This window comes from Aquarana catesbeiana, linkage group LG12 (genome assembly GCF_042186555.1).
Source record: "Aquarana catesbeiana isolate 2022-GZ linkage group LG12, ASM4218655v1, whole genome shotgun sequence".
Lineage (NCBI taxonomy): Eukaryota > Metazoa > Chordata > Amphibia > Anura > Ranidae > Aquarana > Aquarana catesbeiana.
The window spans coordinates 72,184,539-72,205,764 of NC_133335.1; the positions used below are offsets into that span (position 1 = coordinate 72,184,539).

The 21,226-nt window shown below is 42.5% G+C and overlaps 1 protein-coding gene across 1 annotated transcript in view; it reads left to right on the forward strand.

Moving 5' to 3' along the window:
• LOC141113830 (delayed-rectifier potassium channel regulatory subunit KCNS1-like) overlaps window positions 1-5,034 on the forward strand; it is a 42,516-nt gene extending 37,482 nt beyond the window's left edge. The window contains exon 2 of the mRNA XM_073607146.1: window positions 3,274-5,034. Within this exon, the coding sequence (XP_073463247.1) occupies window positions 3,274-3,663 (390 nt within the window). The 3' untranslated portion in view covers window positions 3,664-5,034. The remainder of the gene's footprint in view (window positions 1-3,273) is intronic.
• Window positions 5,035-21,226: the final 16,192 nt, after the last annotated feature.

Below are 21,226 nucleotides of genomic sequence, written 5' to 3' on the forward strand. Positions count from 1 at the left end.
GAGAAGCAGACTCCTGGGGGTCACTCAGGATGAAAGCATCTGGAACTTCCTTCTCCCAGTCACGTACTACTCCCAAGGGTCCTGGGTTTGGAAAGCCATCGCTTACAGATTGACGCATGTCTTCTTCTTCTTCGAAGCCTATGAAAGTGCCAGAATCCTCCTCCTCATCCTCCTCCCCTCTCTCCTTCTGTGTGTTTTGTGACATAGGAATGATGGTGTCTGGATAAAGTGGGCCTTGAGTGGAAAGGAAATCCTCCTCTTCCTCCTGCTGCTCTGCCTCCAGTGCTCTGTCCATAATGCCACGCAGAGTCTGCTCCAGCAGGAACACAACAGGGATTGTGTCACTGATGCATGCACTATCACGGCTCACCATCCTTGTGGCCTCCTCAAATGGTGACAATACAGTGCATGCATCCTTAATGATCAGACATTGGCGTGGGGAAAAAACGCAGAGGTGGCCTGCCTTTGTGCCGTAGTCTCACAGGTACTCGTTGACGGCCCTCTGCTGCATGTATAGCCACTGCAGCATTGACAAAGTCGAGTTCCACTTTGGGGGCATGTCACAAATCAGGCAGTTTACGGCCAGGCGGATTTCCCGCTGAATTTCATCCAACCGAGCACTAGCTGTGTATGACCACTTGAAATGGCTACAGACTCTTCTGGCCAACTTTAGCACATCTTGCAACCCTAGGTACGTATTTAGGAAACTATGCACCACCAAATTGAGGACATGTGCCAGGCATGGCACATGTGTCAACTTTCCCTGTCTAAGGGCGGACAGGAGGTTTGAGCCATTATCGCACACCACCGTTCCTGGATCAAGCTGGTGTGGTGTGAACCACCTCTGGGCCTGTCCCTGCAGAGCTGCAAGAATCTCTGCTCTGGTGTGATTCCTGTCCCCAAAACACACCAGCTGAAGCACTGCATGGCACCTTTTAGCTTGACTCTGGGAATAGTCCTTACACTTAGGGGGTACCTGATGTTCATAGGACAATTCTGCAGAGTAGGGCATGGAGGAGGCAGAGGAGGAGGCAAGGGTAGAGCTCACAGGTCTGGCATTATCAGAACCAGCTGTATGGAGACGCGGGGGGGGGTACAACAAGCCGCAGCACTGAGCCCTGTCCTGCATCCTTTTGAGTTGCAAGCAGCGTTACCCAGTGTGCTGTTAACTAAATATATCGTCCCTGCCCATGCTTGCTGGACCACGTGTCAGCAGTAAGGTGGATTTTACGGCTGACTGCCTTGCCCAACGATGCCAGAACATTCCCTTCCACGTAATGGTAGAGAGATGGAACGACCTTACGTGAAAAGTAGTAGCGACTGGGAACCTGCCATTGTGGTACAGTACATTGTACGAATTCACGGAAGGGGGCAGAATCCAGCAGGCTGAAAGGCAGAAGTTGGAGAGCCAACAGCTTTGACAAGCTTTCATTTAGACGCTGGGCATGTGGGTGGCAGGGTCTGTATTTTTTTTTCTGGTGGTGTGCTGCTGGCACATCTGCCAGCAGCACACCACCAGCTGTAGACTGTAGCCGGCAAATTTCTCTGCCCCATCTGCTGCAGCGGGAAAAAAAAATACAGTCCCTGCCACCCACATGCCCACCTGTTTGACAGGTGCATATCATTGCAGTTTTTTACAGCAAGGCCAGTTCTTGCTTTCATCAAGAGTACCTCTATAGTTACGGTGGGAAGGCGTTACCGACACCCAAAGAGTAATTTTTCTGCATCTGTTTGACAGGTGCATATCATTGCAATTTTTTACTGCAAGGCCAATTCTTGCTTTCATCAAGAGTACCTCTATAGGGTTACGGTGGGAAGGCACCACTGACACCAAAAGACCAATCTTTAGGCACCTGTTAATTCTATCCAAAGTCAAAGTGACACCAGAATGTATCCAAAAAATCTCTAATGTTGTTCCCAGTGCACTACATTGTGGCATCATCATACACACTGACTCCCCAGCTGTTGCTGAGATAAATAAAGGCAGCTTGCAGGGAAAATGTCATTTTTTGGGCTTTATAAATGCAAATATTACTGTAGCAGATTCTAGACATGGTACAGATCTGCCACTTTACAGGTAGACTAAGGGGACCCCACAGGCACTATATTGGAAGGATTTTTTCATTTTTATGCTTTCACTTTAAAAATCTAAAAAACCTCGGCCTATCCCTAGTTGCTACCAGACTCATCTCTCTTTCCAAATGCTCAGGCTCCATTCACATTTGGTGTTTTGGGATCTCAGGCAGAATCGCTGTGATTCTGCCCACAATCTCAAATTGTACTGCAATAGCAAAACATGGAGAAGTGTCCTGGACAGCTTAGACATTCGTGGACATTGCTGGAGAGAAATGAGGCCCCGGTAAGTAATTAGGGGGGCTGGGAGGGGCTGCTACACACAAAAGGTTTTTTATCTTAATACATAGAATGCATTAAGATAAAAAAAAAACTTCTGCCTTTACAACTCCTTTAAGCCTGGCAGGCCAGGAAGGGGGGGGGGGGACACGTGAGTGCCCCCTCCCTCTTGAACCATACCAGGCCACGTGCCCTCAGCATGTTGATGGAGACAAGGGCCTCTTCCCCGCAACCCTGGCTGGTGGTTGTAGGGGTCTGCAAAGTGCACTAAAAAACGCATAGGTGTGAACCTGGACTTACAACCGAACATTTCTTTGAAACTAACAGCTTACACATCAATTATCAATATTATTGCACATTAAAATGGATAATCTGACAGAGAAAAATATATAGAAAATATCCTACTCATTTGCCCTCCATCCAGAGGCAGTATATAATAACAAATCAAAAAGTATTCCCTATGCTAGACTGTTCCCTGTGCACAAAGCAAGGTCCATAAAGACATAGATGAGCGAGTTTGGGGTGGAGGAACTTGACTGGTCTGCACACCAGTCCTGACCTCAACCCGATAGAACACCTTTGGGATGAATTAGAGCAGAGGCCACGAGCCAGGCCTTCTTGTCCACACCAGTGCCGAACTTCACGAATGTGCTTTTGGAAGAATGGTCAAACATTCCCATAGACATACTCCTAAACCTTGTGGACAGCCTTTCCCGAAGATTTGAAGCTGTTATAGCTGCAAAGGTTTGGCCAACTCAATATTGAACCCTATGGACGAAGACTGGGATGCCATTAAAGTTCATGTGCGTGTAAAGGCAGGCGTCCCTATACTTTTGACAATGTAGTGTATGTTTCAAATTTGGACAAATCTCTGGCTTAACATGTTACAACCTAACTGTGTTTTGCTCTTTTTTTTTTTAGCACAGCTACAGAGAAGTTGGCATCTTACTACTGTACTTGGCTGTTGGAGTCTGTGTCTTTTCTGGAATGGCGTACACAGCAGAGAAAGATGAAGACACGGGGTTTGACACCATCCCATCCTGTTGGTGGTGGGGAACTGTAAGCATGACAACTGTAGGCTATGGTGATGTTGTCCCAGCCACCGTAGCTGGAAAATTAGCCGCTTCAGGCTGTATCCTGGGTGGGATATTAGTGGTGGCACTGCCGATAACTATAATATTCAACAAGTTTTCACATTTCTACCGGAGACAGAAAGCCCTGGAGAACGCAGTGAGGAACAGTGACAGGAAACCGAGCAAGGAACCCATAGACGATACCGATAAAATATCAGAGAGTCTTACAGAACTATAACCAGCAAATAAATACATACCTATAAAAGCTGTGCAGCAAATGAGTAAATGAATAAACAGAGACATTGCACACCCTACACTAGTTTAAAAAAATTGGAGCAATCAATGAATAGTTCTTGGGTCATGACCATAAACCAGTAAGAGAGCTTAAAGTTAACCTCTCATTTCTTCCAAACTACTGTAAGGTAAATGATCCTGTATTATATATAAATATGCTGTATATATGGTAATTCCATTGTGCAGTGTTGAAGCTGCCACTAATGTTAACTCCCTTAGTAATAAGTGCAGGTAGTTTGTTTTTATGCCATCTGTATTCTATTGGGGAGATTTCCATTTACTTCCTCTCCCAAAAGCCGCAACAGGAAGTAAGAGGAAACCCCTCTAAAGTTAGGGAAATCCCTGGTAGTCACCAAAACTATGGTCTCTGTTAAAAGATTTCAGCTCTAGGTCTGTTCTGGTGACCACTCAAAATTTTGGATTATCTTTCATGTTTGGTGATAGCAGTCACCAGGACAAATAGAGATCCCTCTCCACCATATACAGTACACAGCTAACAAGTTCTACGCATCCAATTCACAATAGCAGGAGATTTTGACCAGCTCTCTTTGGAGACGGTTCACATATCTCCGGAGCGGGTCGGGTGCATTTAGCACAAAAACGTTGTGCATCTTTTGGTCTGTTTCAGGTCCGAATGCAGCCCAAAAGTCGGGCTGCAATCGGACCTGAAACAGTGAACGAGGACGCACCAGACCCCTGCTGTGAGCCACATGCAGCTCATATGTGAACCCAGCCTCATGGTAAGTCAATAAGGATGGAACTATCAGCTGCAGAAAGACTGGTGACTAGTCCTTTGCTCCCTGCTTGCCTTTTTGGGCATAAATTCCACAGTTCAGGTCCTATTTATTATTATTATTATTATTATTATTATTATTATTATTATACAGGATTTATATAGCGCCAACAGATTACGTAGCACTTTACAACTTGAGGGTAGACAGTACAAATACAATACACTTTAATACAGTAGGAATGAGAGGGCCCTGCTCCTTAGAGCTTACAATCTAAGAGGGATATTTAATTTGAAAGGGCTGCTAGCACAACTTTTCTGTATGAACTAAATATTGAAGAATGAATGCAGGGATTAACTCCATTATTCACACTTATTTCTAAAGACATATTGGCCATACCTTGACCTGCCCCCAATCTCCCAACACATCCTGTATGTTTTTTTTAAAGTTGATTGCATCTAACATTGATTGGATCATCTCCAGAGGGAATTTATTGAATTCTGTATTTTGTAGAGTTGACACAGTTATTCAAGGATGTAATTTTTCTGTGGGCAAATAAAAAAAATATACAGCATATATATATATATATATATATATATATATATATATATATATATATATATATATATATATATATATTTACATACAACTGTATACACTATATTACCAAAAGTATTGGGACGCCTGTCTTTACACACATATGAACTTTACTGGTATCCAAGTCTTAGTCAGTAGGGTTCAATATTGGGTTGGCCCACCCTTTGCAGCTATAACAGCATCTACTCTTCTGGGAAGGTTGTCCACAAGGTTTAGCAGTGTGTCTATCGGAATGTTTGACCATTCTTCAAGAAGCGCATTTTTGAGGTCACTGGAAACAAATAAGGAATGAGTACAGCGCTGCTCCAATGATGTTAAAAAAGTAGTTACACAGTAAGCGGCTAACACACCTCTAAGACAAAGAAGTAAAAAACAACAAATATATATATAGTGTAGCACTATGTGTGTAAATAAATAAAAACAAAGAGTTAGGTTCGAGCCATCTTGCAATGGCCAGAAGGTAAACAAAAATTACTTCAAAAGTTGGTTGAAAAGTGACTCAATGAAAAAAGTGCGCTATATGTTACAAAATAACATATAAAACATAATAACAATACACCAGTGAAAAGTGAAAACAAGACCAAAATATAAATGTATAAGAAATCAACCGTGAATAAAGTCCATATATATTAAAATATGTTCTTGATAAAAATCAAAAACCGCCACCAACAGTCTCTGAGGATTAGCTGATGAAGACAGCAACGGGATATCACTGGTGGGTGAAACGGTAAAACACCAAATACAATGTGACGTCTAAGTATGTGACAAGACCATCACCATAGCATCTGAGGAGGCTTACCGGAAGCAGGGGACTTGAAAAGACATACGTCTTACAAGTCACAAAAGGCTTGTTTAGCCGCCAAGGCTAGCAGGATAAAACATCGGGTATCCACAGCTTCAAATAGGGGGGAGGGAAGATCTGTCGACAGCTTCAACCGTCCGGACGTATCAGCAGGCCAACTGGATGTTTAATTGAAACCATGAGAGAAGGAAGACTCACATGGCATGATATCGTTTAAAAAGCATGCATTTATTGAAACAGTAAAAAAGAAGCACTCACATGATATAAGATCGTAAACAGCTTAAATGGTATCAAACGCGGTGATCATAGGGGGTCCACCCAACATGTTTCGTCTAACCAGCCTTCATCTGGGCATTTTTGAGGTCAGACACTGATGTGGATGAGAAGACCTGTCTTGCAGTCTCCGCTCTAATTTATCCCAAAGGTGTTCTATCGGCTTGAGGTCAGGACTTTATGCAGGCCAGTCAAGTTTCTCCACCCCAAACTCGCTCATCCATGTCTTTATGGACCTTGCTTTGTGCACTGGTCCAAATCATTTGGTGGAGGGGGGATTATCGTGTGAAGTTGTTTTTCAGGGGTTGGACTTGGCCCCTTAGTTCCAGAGAAGGGAACTTTTAAGGTGTCAGCATACCAAGACATTTTGGACAGTTTCATGCTCCCAACTTTGTGGAAAAAATTTGGGGATAGCCCCTTCCTGTTCCAACATGACTAAGGTGGAGGAACTTGACTGGCCAGCACAAAGTCCTGACCTCAAGCCAATAGAACACCTTTTGGGTTGAATTAGAGCTGAGACTGCGAGTCAGGCCTTCTCGTTCAACATTAGCACCTGACCTCACAAATGCTCTGCTGGAAGAATGGTCAAACATTCCCATAGACACACTCCTAAATCTTGTGGACAGCCTTCCCAGGAGAGTTGAAGCTGTTATAGCTGCAAAGGTTGGGCCAACTTAATATTGAACTCTACAAACTAATACTCGGATGCCATTAAAGTTCATGTGAGTGTAAAGGCGGGTGTCCCAATACTTTTGGTAATACAGTGTACAGTATATACACATACACACATTTTTTCCAAATGTGTTGGACCCAGCTACATATATGTATTATGTGTCTTCTTCTCACTTTGGTGATGGGTGGATCTTGAATGATGCAAGGATATAATGACATGGCACCACTCTCTGCAGGATTCTCTTGTGTGTCCAGTGTCCTTGACACCCTGGGCTCACCATAGGAGGGATGAATGTTGCTGAGAGTCATTCAACCCATAAAATACTGTAGCACAGAATGATGAGGCTGTGTAGTACAGTGCAGGAAGTGGAGGTGAGTATTGCAGCCAGAGTTAGAACCAAAGCCAATTGGAGTTGGGCTTGAAAGTAAAGTTGCATTACACAGCCTCCATCAGACTCTTAGCAATCACCATTGTTGGATAACCATATCCCTTGCTGTTCATTGTGGTTCTATCCTTTATCCCCAACATCGCTACAGGACACAAGAGTGATGTAGGGATCTTAGGATGGAGCCACTGAATGCAGCAGAAGACATAGACATCTAACACTCCCTGAAGAGTAGAATGCTGGCAAATCTATTTGAGGTTGCAGACAGTACTGGAACAAGTGGCTCAAGCAGTAGGTATAGTAGCTCTTCTATTACAGTGAACATCCAATAGGATCCTGACAGGGCCTGTGTTGATAGCATGAATTTGAGATACTTCTGAGATCATTCAGAACTTATTGACAGGTGCATTCACCCCCTTTGCCCTACATTTGACTGGCTTCAAATGGGTTTTGCATTCCCATCGATTTGTATGGGAATTAATTTTGTATCACCAAATGTTCTCTTTATTCTAACATGATGCCCAGTCTATGCTGAAGAAGAGCAGCTCCACAGCCTATGCTACCGCCATTATACTTTGCAGTAGGCATAAGTGATGGTCAGTGCTGGATTTAGGTTACATTTATTTCTATTAACTTTGGCTAAAAACCCCGGTCTTAAGCCTCGTACACACGATTGGATTTTCCGCAGACAAAACCTCAGACTTTTGTCCGAAGGCGTGTGCCTGGATTTTATCTTGCATACAAACGGCAAGGAATTGTCGGCCAACAAACACGAACGTAGTGACATACGTGGTTTTATAGCTCTTTAGCGCCACCCTTTGGGCTCCTTCTGCTAATTTCGTGTTAGTAGAAATTTGGTGAGCGTTGATTTGCGCATTTCATTTAGTGCTTTTCATTTCGTGCTTTTCAGTTCGTTTCTGAATGGCCGTTCGTTAACCAGATATGTTGCGGAATTGGAGGAGATAACGTGTTATTTATTATTGTCCTTGGAGTTATTGCTTTGACCCAAGTCCAGTCCAGGAACAGGAGGGGGAGGAGTTCTTGGACCAAAAAAAATTGGTTGCTTTATTAATCGTGACCAATTATGTCATATGCCTTTGCTGCGGGAGCTCCAGGAGAATAATCCAGATGGTTTTCTGAATTATCTCCGGATTACGGACCCCTGCTTTCACCAACTCTTGGCATTGTTGACCCCCTATATTAAAAAGCAGGGCACATGCATGAGGCTTTTATTTTATTTTTTGGTGGAATAATAATGATTTGATTTGTTATATTTTCTATATTTTTGGATGCATAGAATGCACTTTTTGGTTTGCAGTTCTATTGGCAGATAGCGTGTTTTATTTGTTTTCTTTTTTTAATGCACAATAAAAAAATTGTGTAGAATAATACTTGGCTATGTGTTTTACTTCAAATTACAGTTTGGGAGTAGGCAGTTACATTTAAAAGAATACAACTTAAAATTGACAAGGGACACCAACATAGTTGTATCTTTGATCTTAAAAACTATGGGAGAATGGTGTTGTGGTAACTTGCTAAAAAAAAAACAAAAAACACAATAATATTATTCTTGATATCACTAGAAAAAAAAAGCCTTTGAAAATTTGTTTGCAATAACTCCATCAGTATCTACAGCAAAGCAGCTTCATTATTATCCCATTAGGCTCGATTCACATCTATGCATGTTGCTTTTGAGCGTTTCTGCAGTGCTTTTTGCAGTGCTTGCAGCGTTTTTGGACACAGGTTTTTACCGCGATTTTACCTCGATTTTGCCGCGACTTGCATTTCGCGTTTTTTTTACACCGTATAAAGCTGGTTGCTAAGGAGGGGGCCGGGAAGCCAGCCGCCGCTTCCTTAACAACCAATGAGTCATCAGTTGTCAGCGGGCTTCCCGACGAATGTAAACAAAAAAGAATTGCCGGCTAAAAAAAAAAAAAAAAAAATTGAGAGAAAAAACAGCGTGGGGTCCCCCCATGCCAAAATTTTTTTAAAAATTGGCGTGGGGGTCCCCCCAAAATCCATACCAAACCCTTATCCGAGCATGCAGCCCCTCACAGACCCATCATGCCCCAGGCGGTGACATCACAAGGGGGCGTGGCCTCAGGATGATGTAATCCAATTGCCACGCCCCATCATTATTTAAGAAATGTAGGACATCGGCGCCGACAAATCAGCGGGACGCAGCATCGGGAGTATCGTCGGTGGGAGCGGCGGCAGAAGAATACCGGACAAACAAGACAGAAGAAGAGCGGAAGAAGAAGCAGGGGGAGAAGGAGAAGACCAGAGGATGAAGATGCGGGAGAAGATGGAGGAAGACCGGAGGAAGAAGCGGAGAAGAAGATTTTTAATAAAAGACTTGTCAAAAGCTGTCTACTGTATTTTTTAACACTACAATACTTTGTTTTTAGTGAATGGGTAGGAGTACAATGTACCCCATACTCATTCACATGGGGGGGCTGGATCTGGGGGCCCCCTTGTAAAAGGGGGCTTCCAGCTTCCGATAAGCCCCCCGCCCGCAAACCCCGACAACCACCGGGCAAGGGTTGTGGGGAAGAGGCCCTTGTCCCCATCAACATGGGGGCAAGGTGCTTTGGGGTGGGGGGGGGGGCAGAGCCCCCCCCCCCCGCCCCAAAGCACCCATCTCTCCATGTTGAGGGCATGTGTCCTGGTATGGTTCAGGAGGGGCTCGCTCGTCCCCTCCCTTTCCTGACCTGCCGGGCTGCATGTTCGGATAAGGGTCTGGTATTTTGGGGGGACCCCCACGCCATTTTAAAAAAAAAAACTTTGGTGTGTGGGGGCCCCCTCCGAATCCATACTAGACCCAAGGGCCTGGTATGGACCTGGGAGGGACCCCACGCTGTTTTTTTCCCTTTTTTTTTTAGCTGGCATTTTTTTTTTACATTGAGCGGGAAGCCAGCTGACAGCTGATGACTCATCGGTTGTTAAGAACGCGGCAGCCGGATTCCCGGCCCCCTCCTTAGCAACCAGCTATATACAGTGTAAAAAAAAGAAATTAAAAAAAAAAACGCAAATCGTGGCAAAATCACAGGAAAAATGCGGTACTTGCGTTTTGGATGTGGGTCCATTGAATTCTATTACATGCAAAACGCTGCATTTTGCGGGGAAACAGTCCCCGTCCCTTTCCAAAAATGCAGAGGCACAAAAATGCATTGATGTGAACATGTTCCATAGGAACCCATGTTAAAACATTTCCCTGCATTTCTGCAAAATGCATCAAAAAACGCATTAGTATGAATCGAGCCTTAAAGAAGAAGAGAATGTGCGCTGCATTTGGAGATTTCATAATTTGCCACCTCACGAATGTTAATTCTCCATTACGAACGCTAGTTTACAAGACCGACCGCTTCCAGCTCGTCCTTGCTTCCAAGCATGCGTGTTTGTACTTTGGACTTTTGTCCGACAGACCTGTGTACACATGATCGGACAATCTGACAACACACATTTGTCCGCGGAAAATTTTAAAACCTGCCATCCAACATTTGTCCGCGGAAAATCCAACAAATGCCGGAAGGAGCGTACAAACGGTCGGATTTTCCGCCAACGGCCTGTCATCACACATTTCCCATCGGAAAATCCGATCGTGTGTACATGGCTCTTAGTCTCATCTAAGAAACCCTTCACCACATCACAGCTTGGTAACTCGCTTTTTGGCAAAATGTGTGTTTTTTTTTTTAACATGGTTCATTTTGTATGGAACTATGTGAAAAATGAAATGCGCAATCAACACCCAGCTGAGTTCCATTCCCCTAAAATATACTGTAGAGTAGGATTTGTTTTCCAGTAAAAAGGAAAAAGAGGGTTTGGCAATATATTTTTACATATACAGAGATACAAGATACACACATATATGTATATGCCCATTTGCATACTTTACAATATGCTTGTCTTGTTTATTTCACCTTGGAATTTTGAACTGTAAAAATATATCTTACTCTGTGCTGTTAATGCCTGTATACAATAAATAGACAAATCATTTTTCCCTTCATGGTTCCAATTATCAACACTTACAGAGTCACTAAACAAGGTCCATATGAATATGGGCATATTGCAGTATCTATGATTTTATTTGACTGCAGTCAGATCAATAAAAAGCATTCTGTTACAAATCTGGCTTACTGAACTTTATATGATTCTCTGTCTTGCTGCATAAAGAACGTGCAAAGCATTGCACTGGTTACATGAGTATAAGAAGGGAAACCACTATCACTAAAAAATTTGGCAAAGCAAAATGCATGAGTGCCAGATACAATACGTATTGTTAGGGGCAACTCTTAAATAAGTTGCTTTAAGTTTATATTGCTTTGTCAAATTATTGCTTCTATAAGAAAGATGACACGGAGTCAGGTATGTCTGTATCACAGTTCTGAGCATGACAGAACTGCACCCTTTACTTCTTTTATAGGCAGCTCTACAAGCAGTAATCTTATCGGCATTACCAAATGAGGTTAAGGTACAAAGAGTTTCTTATCAGCGAACATGTAATGATTATTCAGCAGTTCCAAATTCCATCTAGATACAGATTGATATGTACACAGAAGAGAAAAGCACAAACAATTTAAATAGAACAATTGATACGTACACAGGTAAGAAAGGAGCACAAACAATTTAAATAGAACAATTGATACGTACACAGGTAAGAAAAAGCAGAAACAATTAAAGTGGAACTCTAAGTCATTATTTCAACCCTATCAATTTCCCCCTTTGACATCATCCTCTCCTTCCCCCTGGGTCCTCATGAATAAGTTCTAGTCAGTTTTTCCCCAGAGTCCTTTCCCTGACCGCGAGTTGTCAGAGGGGTAGAACCCATCCCCCTAGGTATTACCAACATATTAAAATTCAAGAAGAGGAGTTTTATAGGAGTAGGGTGATGTCAATACACATTTATCGGTATGCCCTGTCTATTCTCCTAATTTTCCTATTTATTTTCCTGTATACACATACATTCGTGATTGTAAGTGATATTAATATTAGAATAATAATTACCATTGGACCTAACAACCAGTGAAAGGTACTAGTCGCTGTAGAAGACATTCCACTAAATATATGCCACCAATGTGGTGCAGTATCCTGTTGTATCTGTGAGGAAAGATGTACTAGTCTACCTTTGTCAATAATTGCAGATACAAGGTTATTCTGTAGGGTATGTTCTAGTGTTTCTATGTGTTGTCTTAACAACTCTGATTGTTCCAAAACCTGTTTTAGTGGGTCTAAAGAAATTATAAAGGGTGTAGTGTCAGTGAGATTATGTACCTCATAGACTGAAGAGAATATCTTATCGGCGTCTGGTTCAAAAAGATAGGTGTCGTTACCCCATTGTAATATTTTAATCTTTTTTATACATCCCGCAAACGGCGCCGATTTATTTAATGCTGACATGGTGCGGTTATCATTAGTAATGATACAAATATGCTGGGGTCCTATTTCTATGAATCTATTGTTCACATTTATCGGTGTTCTTTGCATTTTGCATATGCTAGTTTGGTATTTTAACAAGCAAGGTTCATATACTGGGGAACTTCTGCCACATACCATTCCCTTATTGGTTCGTTCACATAGAGTTAAATCATGGGTTCTGTTTCCTTTATCTACATATTTCCCACATATTTCTGGATACCAAAACTCGTTTTTAATTACTAGTGGCATGACCACTATTTTACACATTTCCATTACATCTGCTACCTGGTATGCTTCGAACCTTCCTACACACCATTTCTCCTCATATTCTATCTTATCCCCTTTTACTTGGAACCATACACCATCGTCAGTTAAACCCTTAAAATATTTCACCCAGGTATGATAATTTCCCAACTGTAGTTCAGTCCTGGCCCTATTTATTTGTATATGATAGGATAAGAGGTTAAAAGAGCACTGTGTGAATTTTACAAACTGTTGACTTTGATTCCACAGCTGGAGCTCTGCTCCTATCGTGTGATTTATTAACCCTCCCAAAAATTGTAATAGGGGTATTTCTTGCAGTTGGGTTTCAAAAGTGGTGGGTAACCATTTGCTTGTGATAGTCAAGCTGTCAGCTATGTGTCCCCCTGCATGCTTCCATCTGTTGTTCATTTCTTCTATCTCTACCGAGTTTAAAATTCCCATCCCTGTACCTGTCAGTCCCAATAGTGTGTCGTACCATTCTCGTTTATACCTACACTCCGGTATCGGGGGAAAGGTGATGTTGAATTTTATTTTTGTTTTCTGTTGTGATGTTGATACATTTATGCAAGTGTTTGGTACGGGTGTTAATATGGAAGATTCAATTGTTGGCGTTACTTCTTCCTCCATTTGTATGTGAAACCCATAGGTCTGTGCATACCAGTACCACCCATCAACTCTCTCTTCCCTCCACCAAGAGGCACAGAGGAAAGTACTGGATTGATTAACGGTAATATCTGTCAGATTGAACATCCCTTCAGTTATATTCCCTCCTTCTGCCATGACTGTTAATATTTGGTACATTTGTCCCACTACCCGTTCCCGGGCTTGTTTCCATGTCTGTGAAAGGGATATTTTATGACACCTATGGTTCTTACTATTGTTAAAGGGGAAACCCATATTATCGTTCCACTGGAAAGTTACAGTTACTTCTGAGAGGGGGTCTGCCTGTATCCATGCTATACCTACATCTACATGAAACGGTCGCCTATGTCCTTCAACAGTATAATTACCCACAGTGTAATCCTTATTTATCTCATATCCTGATACATTTGCCACTTTAGGGTCATCTATGCTCCATTCGAAAGTCATTGTTTCCTCTACTTCAAGTACATTGATACCAGGAGTCCAGGCACATACTTGTAAGGTGATAAGTGCAAACAAACTATAGAGAAACAGCATTTTCATGATGGAGTTTTCTTAGGTTGTTTCTTGCAGTGCGATGCGTGTATCCAGGTTGGCTTTCCTTCCAGCTTTACTGAAGTGGCTGTGGTCAGGAGTACTTGATAAGGACCTTCAAACCTGGGTTCCAATGTCTTTCTGGTGTGTTTCTTTACATATACATAATTCCCTGGTAGCAGCGTATGTGTACCTGTTATTGAATTAGGGTCTGGAAGAGAAGAATACACACTTTTGTGGATCTTAGTTAGACGTTGTTGTAATTGTATCACATATGCAGTAAAACTATCACATTGCAATTGCATACTCTGTGGAAAGTATAAACCTAATCTAGGTGCATTCCCAAAAAGTATTTCGTATGGGGATAATCCTGTTTTTCCTGTTGGAGTGTACCTTATAGAGAATAAAGCCAGAGGCAGGCATTCTGGCCAAGGCTTGTTTAACTCTTGCATGGCTTTTTATATTTTTAGCTTTATTGTCCCATTTACTCTCTCCACTGATCCTGAACTCTGTGGGTGGTAAGGGGTGTGAAAACTTTGTTGAACCCCTAACATGGTCATCACATTCTGCATGATTTCTCCTGTAAAGTGTGTCCCCCTATCTGATTCTATGGTTTCAGGAAGACCAAACCTAGGTATTAACTCAGTGATCAGTTTCTTAGCTGTGGCTTTAGCTGTAGCTGATTTTACTGGATAACTTTCGGGCCAACCTGAGAATAAATCGATACACACGAGGACAAATTCAAAGGGGCCGCTCTTAGGCATTTGTATGTAATCAATTTGCAGTCTCTGGAAGGGGTATTGGGCCCGGACCTGGTGTTTTCGTGGGGTTTTTACTCTCTGTCCTGGGTTATTCAGGAGACAGATTTGGCAGGCTGCACAGTAGTTTCTTGCAGTGCTACTGAATCCAGGGGCGAACCATCCTTGGTTCACAATCCTCTACATGGAATTGGAACTGACGTGTGTGGGTAGGTGAACTGCCGCTGCCATTGCTGGGTACAGAGAGGCAGGTAGGCATATTTTGCCTCCTTACATTGTCAAGGTCTGGTGCTGCTCCCATCCTGACCCACTTATCTTTCTCGCTCTCCCCTGCTTGCTCCTGTAATTTACTCAGCTGCTGCCATGTTGGTTCTGGGGTACTCACCTCTACCGCTGCTAAGGTCTCAGGGCTTCCTTCCCCTAGAGCTGCCTGTTTTGCAGTCAAATCTGCAAATGCATTTCCTTTTGCCTCAATTGTTTTTGCGCTTGTGTGTGCCGCTATCTTCATGATGGCCACTCGTTTAACCTTTTGAAGATTGTTCAGGACTCTCTTAATCCCTTCTCCATGTTTTACAGGTGTACCTGCTGCTGTCAGATAACCTCTAGCCCTCCATATGTGGCCATAATCGTGCGCTACACCATAAGCGTAAGCGGAGTCAGTGTAAATATTCCCTTCTCGTCCTTTTAAGTATTCTAGGGCTTGTTCTAAAGCTTTTAATTCTGCTTCCTGTGCTGACATGTGGGCTGGTAAGGGCTGTGCTTCAATCACCCGGGTATCAGTCACTACAGCATACCCTGTGTGATATTTACCTTTGTCATCAGCAAACCTGCTACCATCTATATACAAGGTGTACTCAGCGTTTAAAATTGGTGTATCTGTAACGTGTGGGAATCCCATTGTCTCCTGTTCCATGAGCTGAAAACAATCGTGTTCATCTACTTCTTTAAACAAAAGAGTGTCAGTGTCCTCATTTCTTTTCTCACTAGTACTATTAGTACTATCATTCCCCCTTGCCAAATCTGGTGACTGAAGAGGCAAAAAGGTGGCCAAATTTAAGGTTGTACAGCGCTGAAAAGTGACATTTGGAGGTAAGAGTAAAGTACACTGTGACCTTAATTGCCTAGCCATTGAAATGTGTTTGGGCTGTACCTGAGACAAGATTGCATGTATGTCATGTGTGGTATGCACTACGACCGGATTGTCTAGAACAATCTCTGATGGCTTATCTATGATAATTGACACTGCAGCTACCGCCCGTACACAGGACGGTGAACCTCTAGATACTGGATCTAATGCTGCTGAAAAGTAAGCGACTGGTCTTTGTTTTACATGTGCCTGTGTCAGAACACCTGTGGCGTGTCCAGTGATCTCAGCAACGTACAGGTTAAATTTCTTAGTGTAATCTGGAATACCAATAGCCGGGGCAGAAATTAATAGCTTTTTCAAAGTGACAAACGACTCATATGCTACTTCTGTAAGCACATACGGTACAATTTTCAAACAATCCTATAATGGCTGCATCAAAGCGCTAGCATGTGGTATCCATTGTCTACAATATGACACAATACCTAAAAACATACGCAATTGTTTGAAATTCCGTGGGGGTAACATTCCCTTTATCACTTGAACCCTCTCCTCAGTGAGATGTCTCGTACCCTGTGATATACAATGTCCCAAAAAGATAACTTTTTCCTGGCACACCTGCAACTTTTTCTTATTAACCTTACAACCCTTTTCTGCCAAAAATCGCAACAAATTAAGGGTGGTGTGCAAGCTTTCAGTCTTTCACTTATCTGTGGAATTAATCCTTCCATAAACTGTCTATTGAAGGCTCGGATCATGACTGGCAGAGCCAAATCCAATCCCTCATCTGCCATCATACTTTCCATAGATAAGTAAAATTCTGATACAGTCTGTCCTGGCATTTGTTTCATGGGTGATATTGACCCCCTCTCCTGTTGTTTTGCCTGACAGAAAGCTTCTAATCTAGCAATAAAAGGGGCCCTTGAGTCTATGTGTCTGACGTGTCCTGTCTCCAGATTGCCATTCCCCTCAGCTTGGTCTGCAGGTCAGTCATAAACTGGTTAAACAGGGTCAGAGTCATTTTATGTCTGCATAAATCCTCCCCATCCTGCCAGGTTGCTTCATGTGTATTCATTAACTGTGTCACAAATCTACAGAAAGCAGCTGGCTTTGCTATAATGCGTGTATCAGTGCGTACGGGAGCTACAGTTTCTGGATGAGGTTTTTGTGCCCCACAATGCTGACAAACCCATCCTCTCCCCTCAAGTACAGGATATATCTTGTGTGGTTTACGTTCTATGTCAGTATATGGGGGTGGGATGGCTGAGCTAAGATTATTTAAAATTTCAACATTTTTTGTTCTTCTATCTTTCATATCCCAATCATCACAGTCTGGATTATATTTCCATCCCTCTTCTTTTGCTCTATTTGAGACCTTAATTAAGCATTGAACCTGACGCATCCATTGCTTCTCTAACACCTCTCCTTGTCTGTCCCTTTTTATTTCACTTTTTTTTTCACTATTTCACTCCATACATCCGGGTCTAAACCCGCTGCTCCTTTCACCTTAAATTTACGAAAGACATCCTTTAAGTCCTATGCTTCATCTTTCCCACAGATGTTTTTAATTATCTGTGGCACCGTATAGTGCGCCACAATTCCCTGACGGGGTTTTGTGTTCCTCTGGCCCATTCTAACAGTCCTGCCTAGGTAGCGTGTGGGACACTTAGTGTACAATATAATGCGGCTACAACATATACAAGAATGAATAATTACTTTATATGCTAGCCCAATAACAAACCAGCTAAGTTGTAATGGTGTAAAAAAACCTAACCATGACTGTTTCATTGTATAATAAATACTCACTGAGGAGGAGGACATGTGAGATCTTGGTGTTCTTCATAAACTAGTGAGCATTAAGGATGCATTTAGCCTTCATATGAACTAAATGGTATGACATGCAGAGATTTAAGTCCGTGGTTGGTTCATTCTGATGTCCAGACAGATGCTCTTGTACATTAGTTTATATGTGTAGTTTACAGAATACTTCATTGTGCTTTTTTCAGATTTCCTTCAAGATTAAATATTCCACTCCACAAACCATTTACAAATGTGATGGAACCATCCAGCAGCACCCAGCTTTGGTGCCTCTGCCAAGATATAAAGGTTCTTCCAGTCTGGACCTAGGAACCAGATATTATAGCTGAGCACCCAAGACTAGACGGCAATAGCTTAGATGCAAACTGGAAATAATTTTATTAAAATTCAGACACATACTTTATACCCCCCCAGGAGGACATTCTCCCTCTTGGGGTTATTAGCATGACAATGCTAACTGTAAACAGTAATGAACAGCCAACATAAACATAAACAATGATCTAATTATCCGTAAGCTAATCAACATAAACACTGTCCCACAATAGTTTGATAACAAGGTATAGTGGACACAATATTAATCATCTCTCCAAGAGATGAGCAGACAGACAGAAACAATAGGTGACTCACTTAACAATGGAAATTCACACCTATGAGGAAAATACTCAACAATAAACACATAACGAACAGAGATCTAACCCCACACTGGCAGGACCTAGTATTCAAGAAGACCCAGGGCTGTCCAAAACTCATTAACCAGCTTTCTTTTCTCGTAAATCTGCTCACTGAGCTTAAAGTTGGCAGAGACCATCATGACTTCCTTGACTGTTAAATGTAATGTCCTCTTGCATTATATAACAGGACATCTTTCTAAATGCTTGTAGCTCCCACAAACACCAGGGCCCATAGTCAGTAGGCAAGAGGCTACCCTACCTCCAAAAGCCCCTGTCCTGGTTGGGTCTGCCTCAACAAATATTTCAAATTCTTCTCTCTATCCACTTTTAAAATTTACAACCAATATTTAATTAAATGCCGCAAGCTAAAAGTAATAACGTTCATAGTTGTTAGACATTTTGATAAGTTTGCAAAACATTTTGATATGTTCGGGGGATATTTTGTCTCCATTCAGTGTGGCCGCAATCATGCTTAAGCTGGCTCTAGATGGACCGAAATTCAGCCGGTTCAGCAGGGAATATCAATCCATCTATGGTCATTCCCAATCGACTTCTGTTAAATGGGAATGTTAGAAAACTTTAATTCGATCAGCGACTGCAGCTAATCAGCAGCAGGACTGATCAGTGTATTCTGACAGCGGAAAGTCCCCACTGTCAAAATACAATAGCACAGCAAGGAGAATTCCTCCATCCACAGCGAATGTGTGGATAGAGGAATCCCTCTGGCTGATCGAAAGCAAAAACAAAAATCTATGCTAGCCATAGATACTTTTAGTTGTGCTCCAGTTCCATTCAAGTTTTGATCGAGCAAGTTCCACCCATAGATATTTTTAGCTGTGTTCCGATTCCATTCAAGTTTTGACCGATTCGGTTCTACCACTGTAATAAAGAACAGGGGTCTCCAAACTTTCTAAACAAAGGGCCAGCTTACTGTTCTTCAGACTTCATGGGGGCCGAACTGTGGCCAGTGGGAGTAGAAAAGGTCCCGACGTCAGTGGGAAAAATAATGCCCCATTGTTTCACTGAAAGTAATTGTGCCCCATTAAATGGGAGGTATTGTGCCCCATCATTGATGTCATTGGGCCCCATCGTTGGTGTCATTGGGAAGAATTGTACCCCATTGTTGGTGCCATTGGAAGGAATTGTGCCCCCTTCATTGGTGTCAGTGGGAAGGAATTATATCCTACTGTTGGTATCAGAGGATGTAATAGTGCCCCAAGGGCTGGATAAAATCAAGCAAAGGGCTGCATCTGGCCTCCGTTTGGAGACCACTGCCCTAGAACATGAAGTGTGTTAAAGGAGAAGTACTACTTCTCCTGTGGGTCACAGGAGTGCACTTCATTCTGCACTCCTGTGACTCGTATTCTGTCAACAGTGGGCTAGATCCCACTGTTGGTTGCCGTCACTCAGCCGGTCCAGGCTCTGGAGGCATCCCAACTTTAATGGGAGTGAGCTGCTGAGAGCTGAGCCAGCCATTCCCATCCCCTGCACAGCCTGGCGCTCCAGTGAGCAGAGAGCCAGTGACTGACAGTGACTGGCTCTCTACGTACCAAAGACCAAGAACTGACTGATCAGCAGTGTTTAATCGCTCAGTTCTCTGTGAAGAGGCAACACGGGACAGATACAGCGTCAGATCGCTGCTGCATCCATCTAGGTGAGTATAAATGTTTTCTTTTTTATCCTGAACCTTTCTTTTAAGGGCAGGATCGCCAGGTAAATATAAAGGAAAAAAAGCATTAGGAAAAGAGAACTAATGCAGCCTTCACATCTAAGGGTTGGTAAGCTGCAATATATTAGATTTTTTTTTAATGTACTTTAAAGTAGTTGAATTTTGCTCTTGTGGATTACTTCCTTGTCTGTGGTGGATGGCCTTAGTTGATGTGTTTAATATATTGCACAGTAAGACTGAGGTAGTGTGAGCTCAAACAACCAAACATTTACATTAAAGTTTTTAGTTACCTGCATAGATGTGCGCAGCCTATTGCATTAGGGTGCACCCAAAAGCTCAAACACACATGCCTTTCTCTGGAGCCTCAGTGAATGAGCAGAAAGTGCTCTGTGCTGAATTGCTTCCTGTTCATTCACAAACTGTAGCATAGCACCGTTTACTAGGCTTTAGTTATGAATGGACACAGTGAGCGAGTGTGTTCACTGTGTTTATTTAGAAAAGTAAATTACATATTTACTAGCCCCTTCCTCTGCTCCCCATCCTGAAACATACCCCGCAGCAGCCAGGGGGAGGGGAGAGGAGGGAAGCAGGGTCGGTGCCAACAAGCGGGGGGGGGGAGCCTGGGCAGTAGGGGGAATCGCCAACCACACATAGTGATTAGGGTGTGCCCAGGCACACCTGGCACACCCCCTGCACACGCCTGTTACCTAAAATTTCTGCAAGTTAGTAACATTTTGCCTTTTTTGGCTAGATGCATTTAGATCAATGGAAAAAGAAACAACAGTAAACATAAAATAATTGTAAAGGATTGCTGCAAAAATAATGATCAAATACATGAACTAGAAAAAAATCAAATAGAGGGCACGTTTAGACCACATGTGTTGGGCAGCATTGGTCAGTTCAGTCCCAACTCATGGACATGGCAAAAAGCATCATGTCAAAAAGCTTAAATGTTAGTTGACACCAAAAATCGGTTTCTAAATAGAAAAAAGTTTGGTTAGGTTAGACTCCATTTGACTTTAATACATTCTAATAATATCTACTATGTTCTGTTCCAGTCTATGAATTCATTGAGATCAGCAAACCACAAGTGATATATTTGGCAAGATATGACATCTGTTATTTCACCCATTGCATCTGTTTGATGTCATGTTTACACTGATCCGTCACAAAAGTCGTGTGACTTTCGAT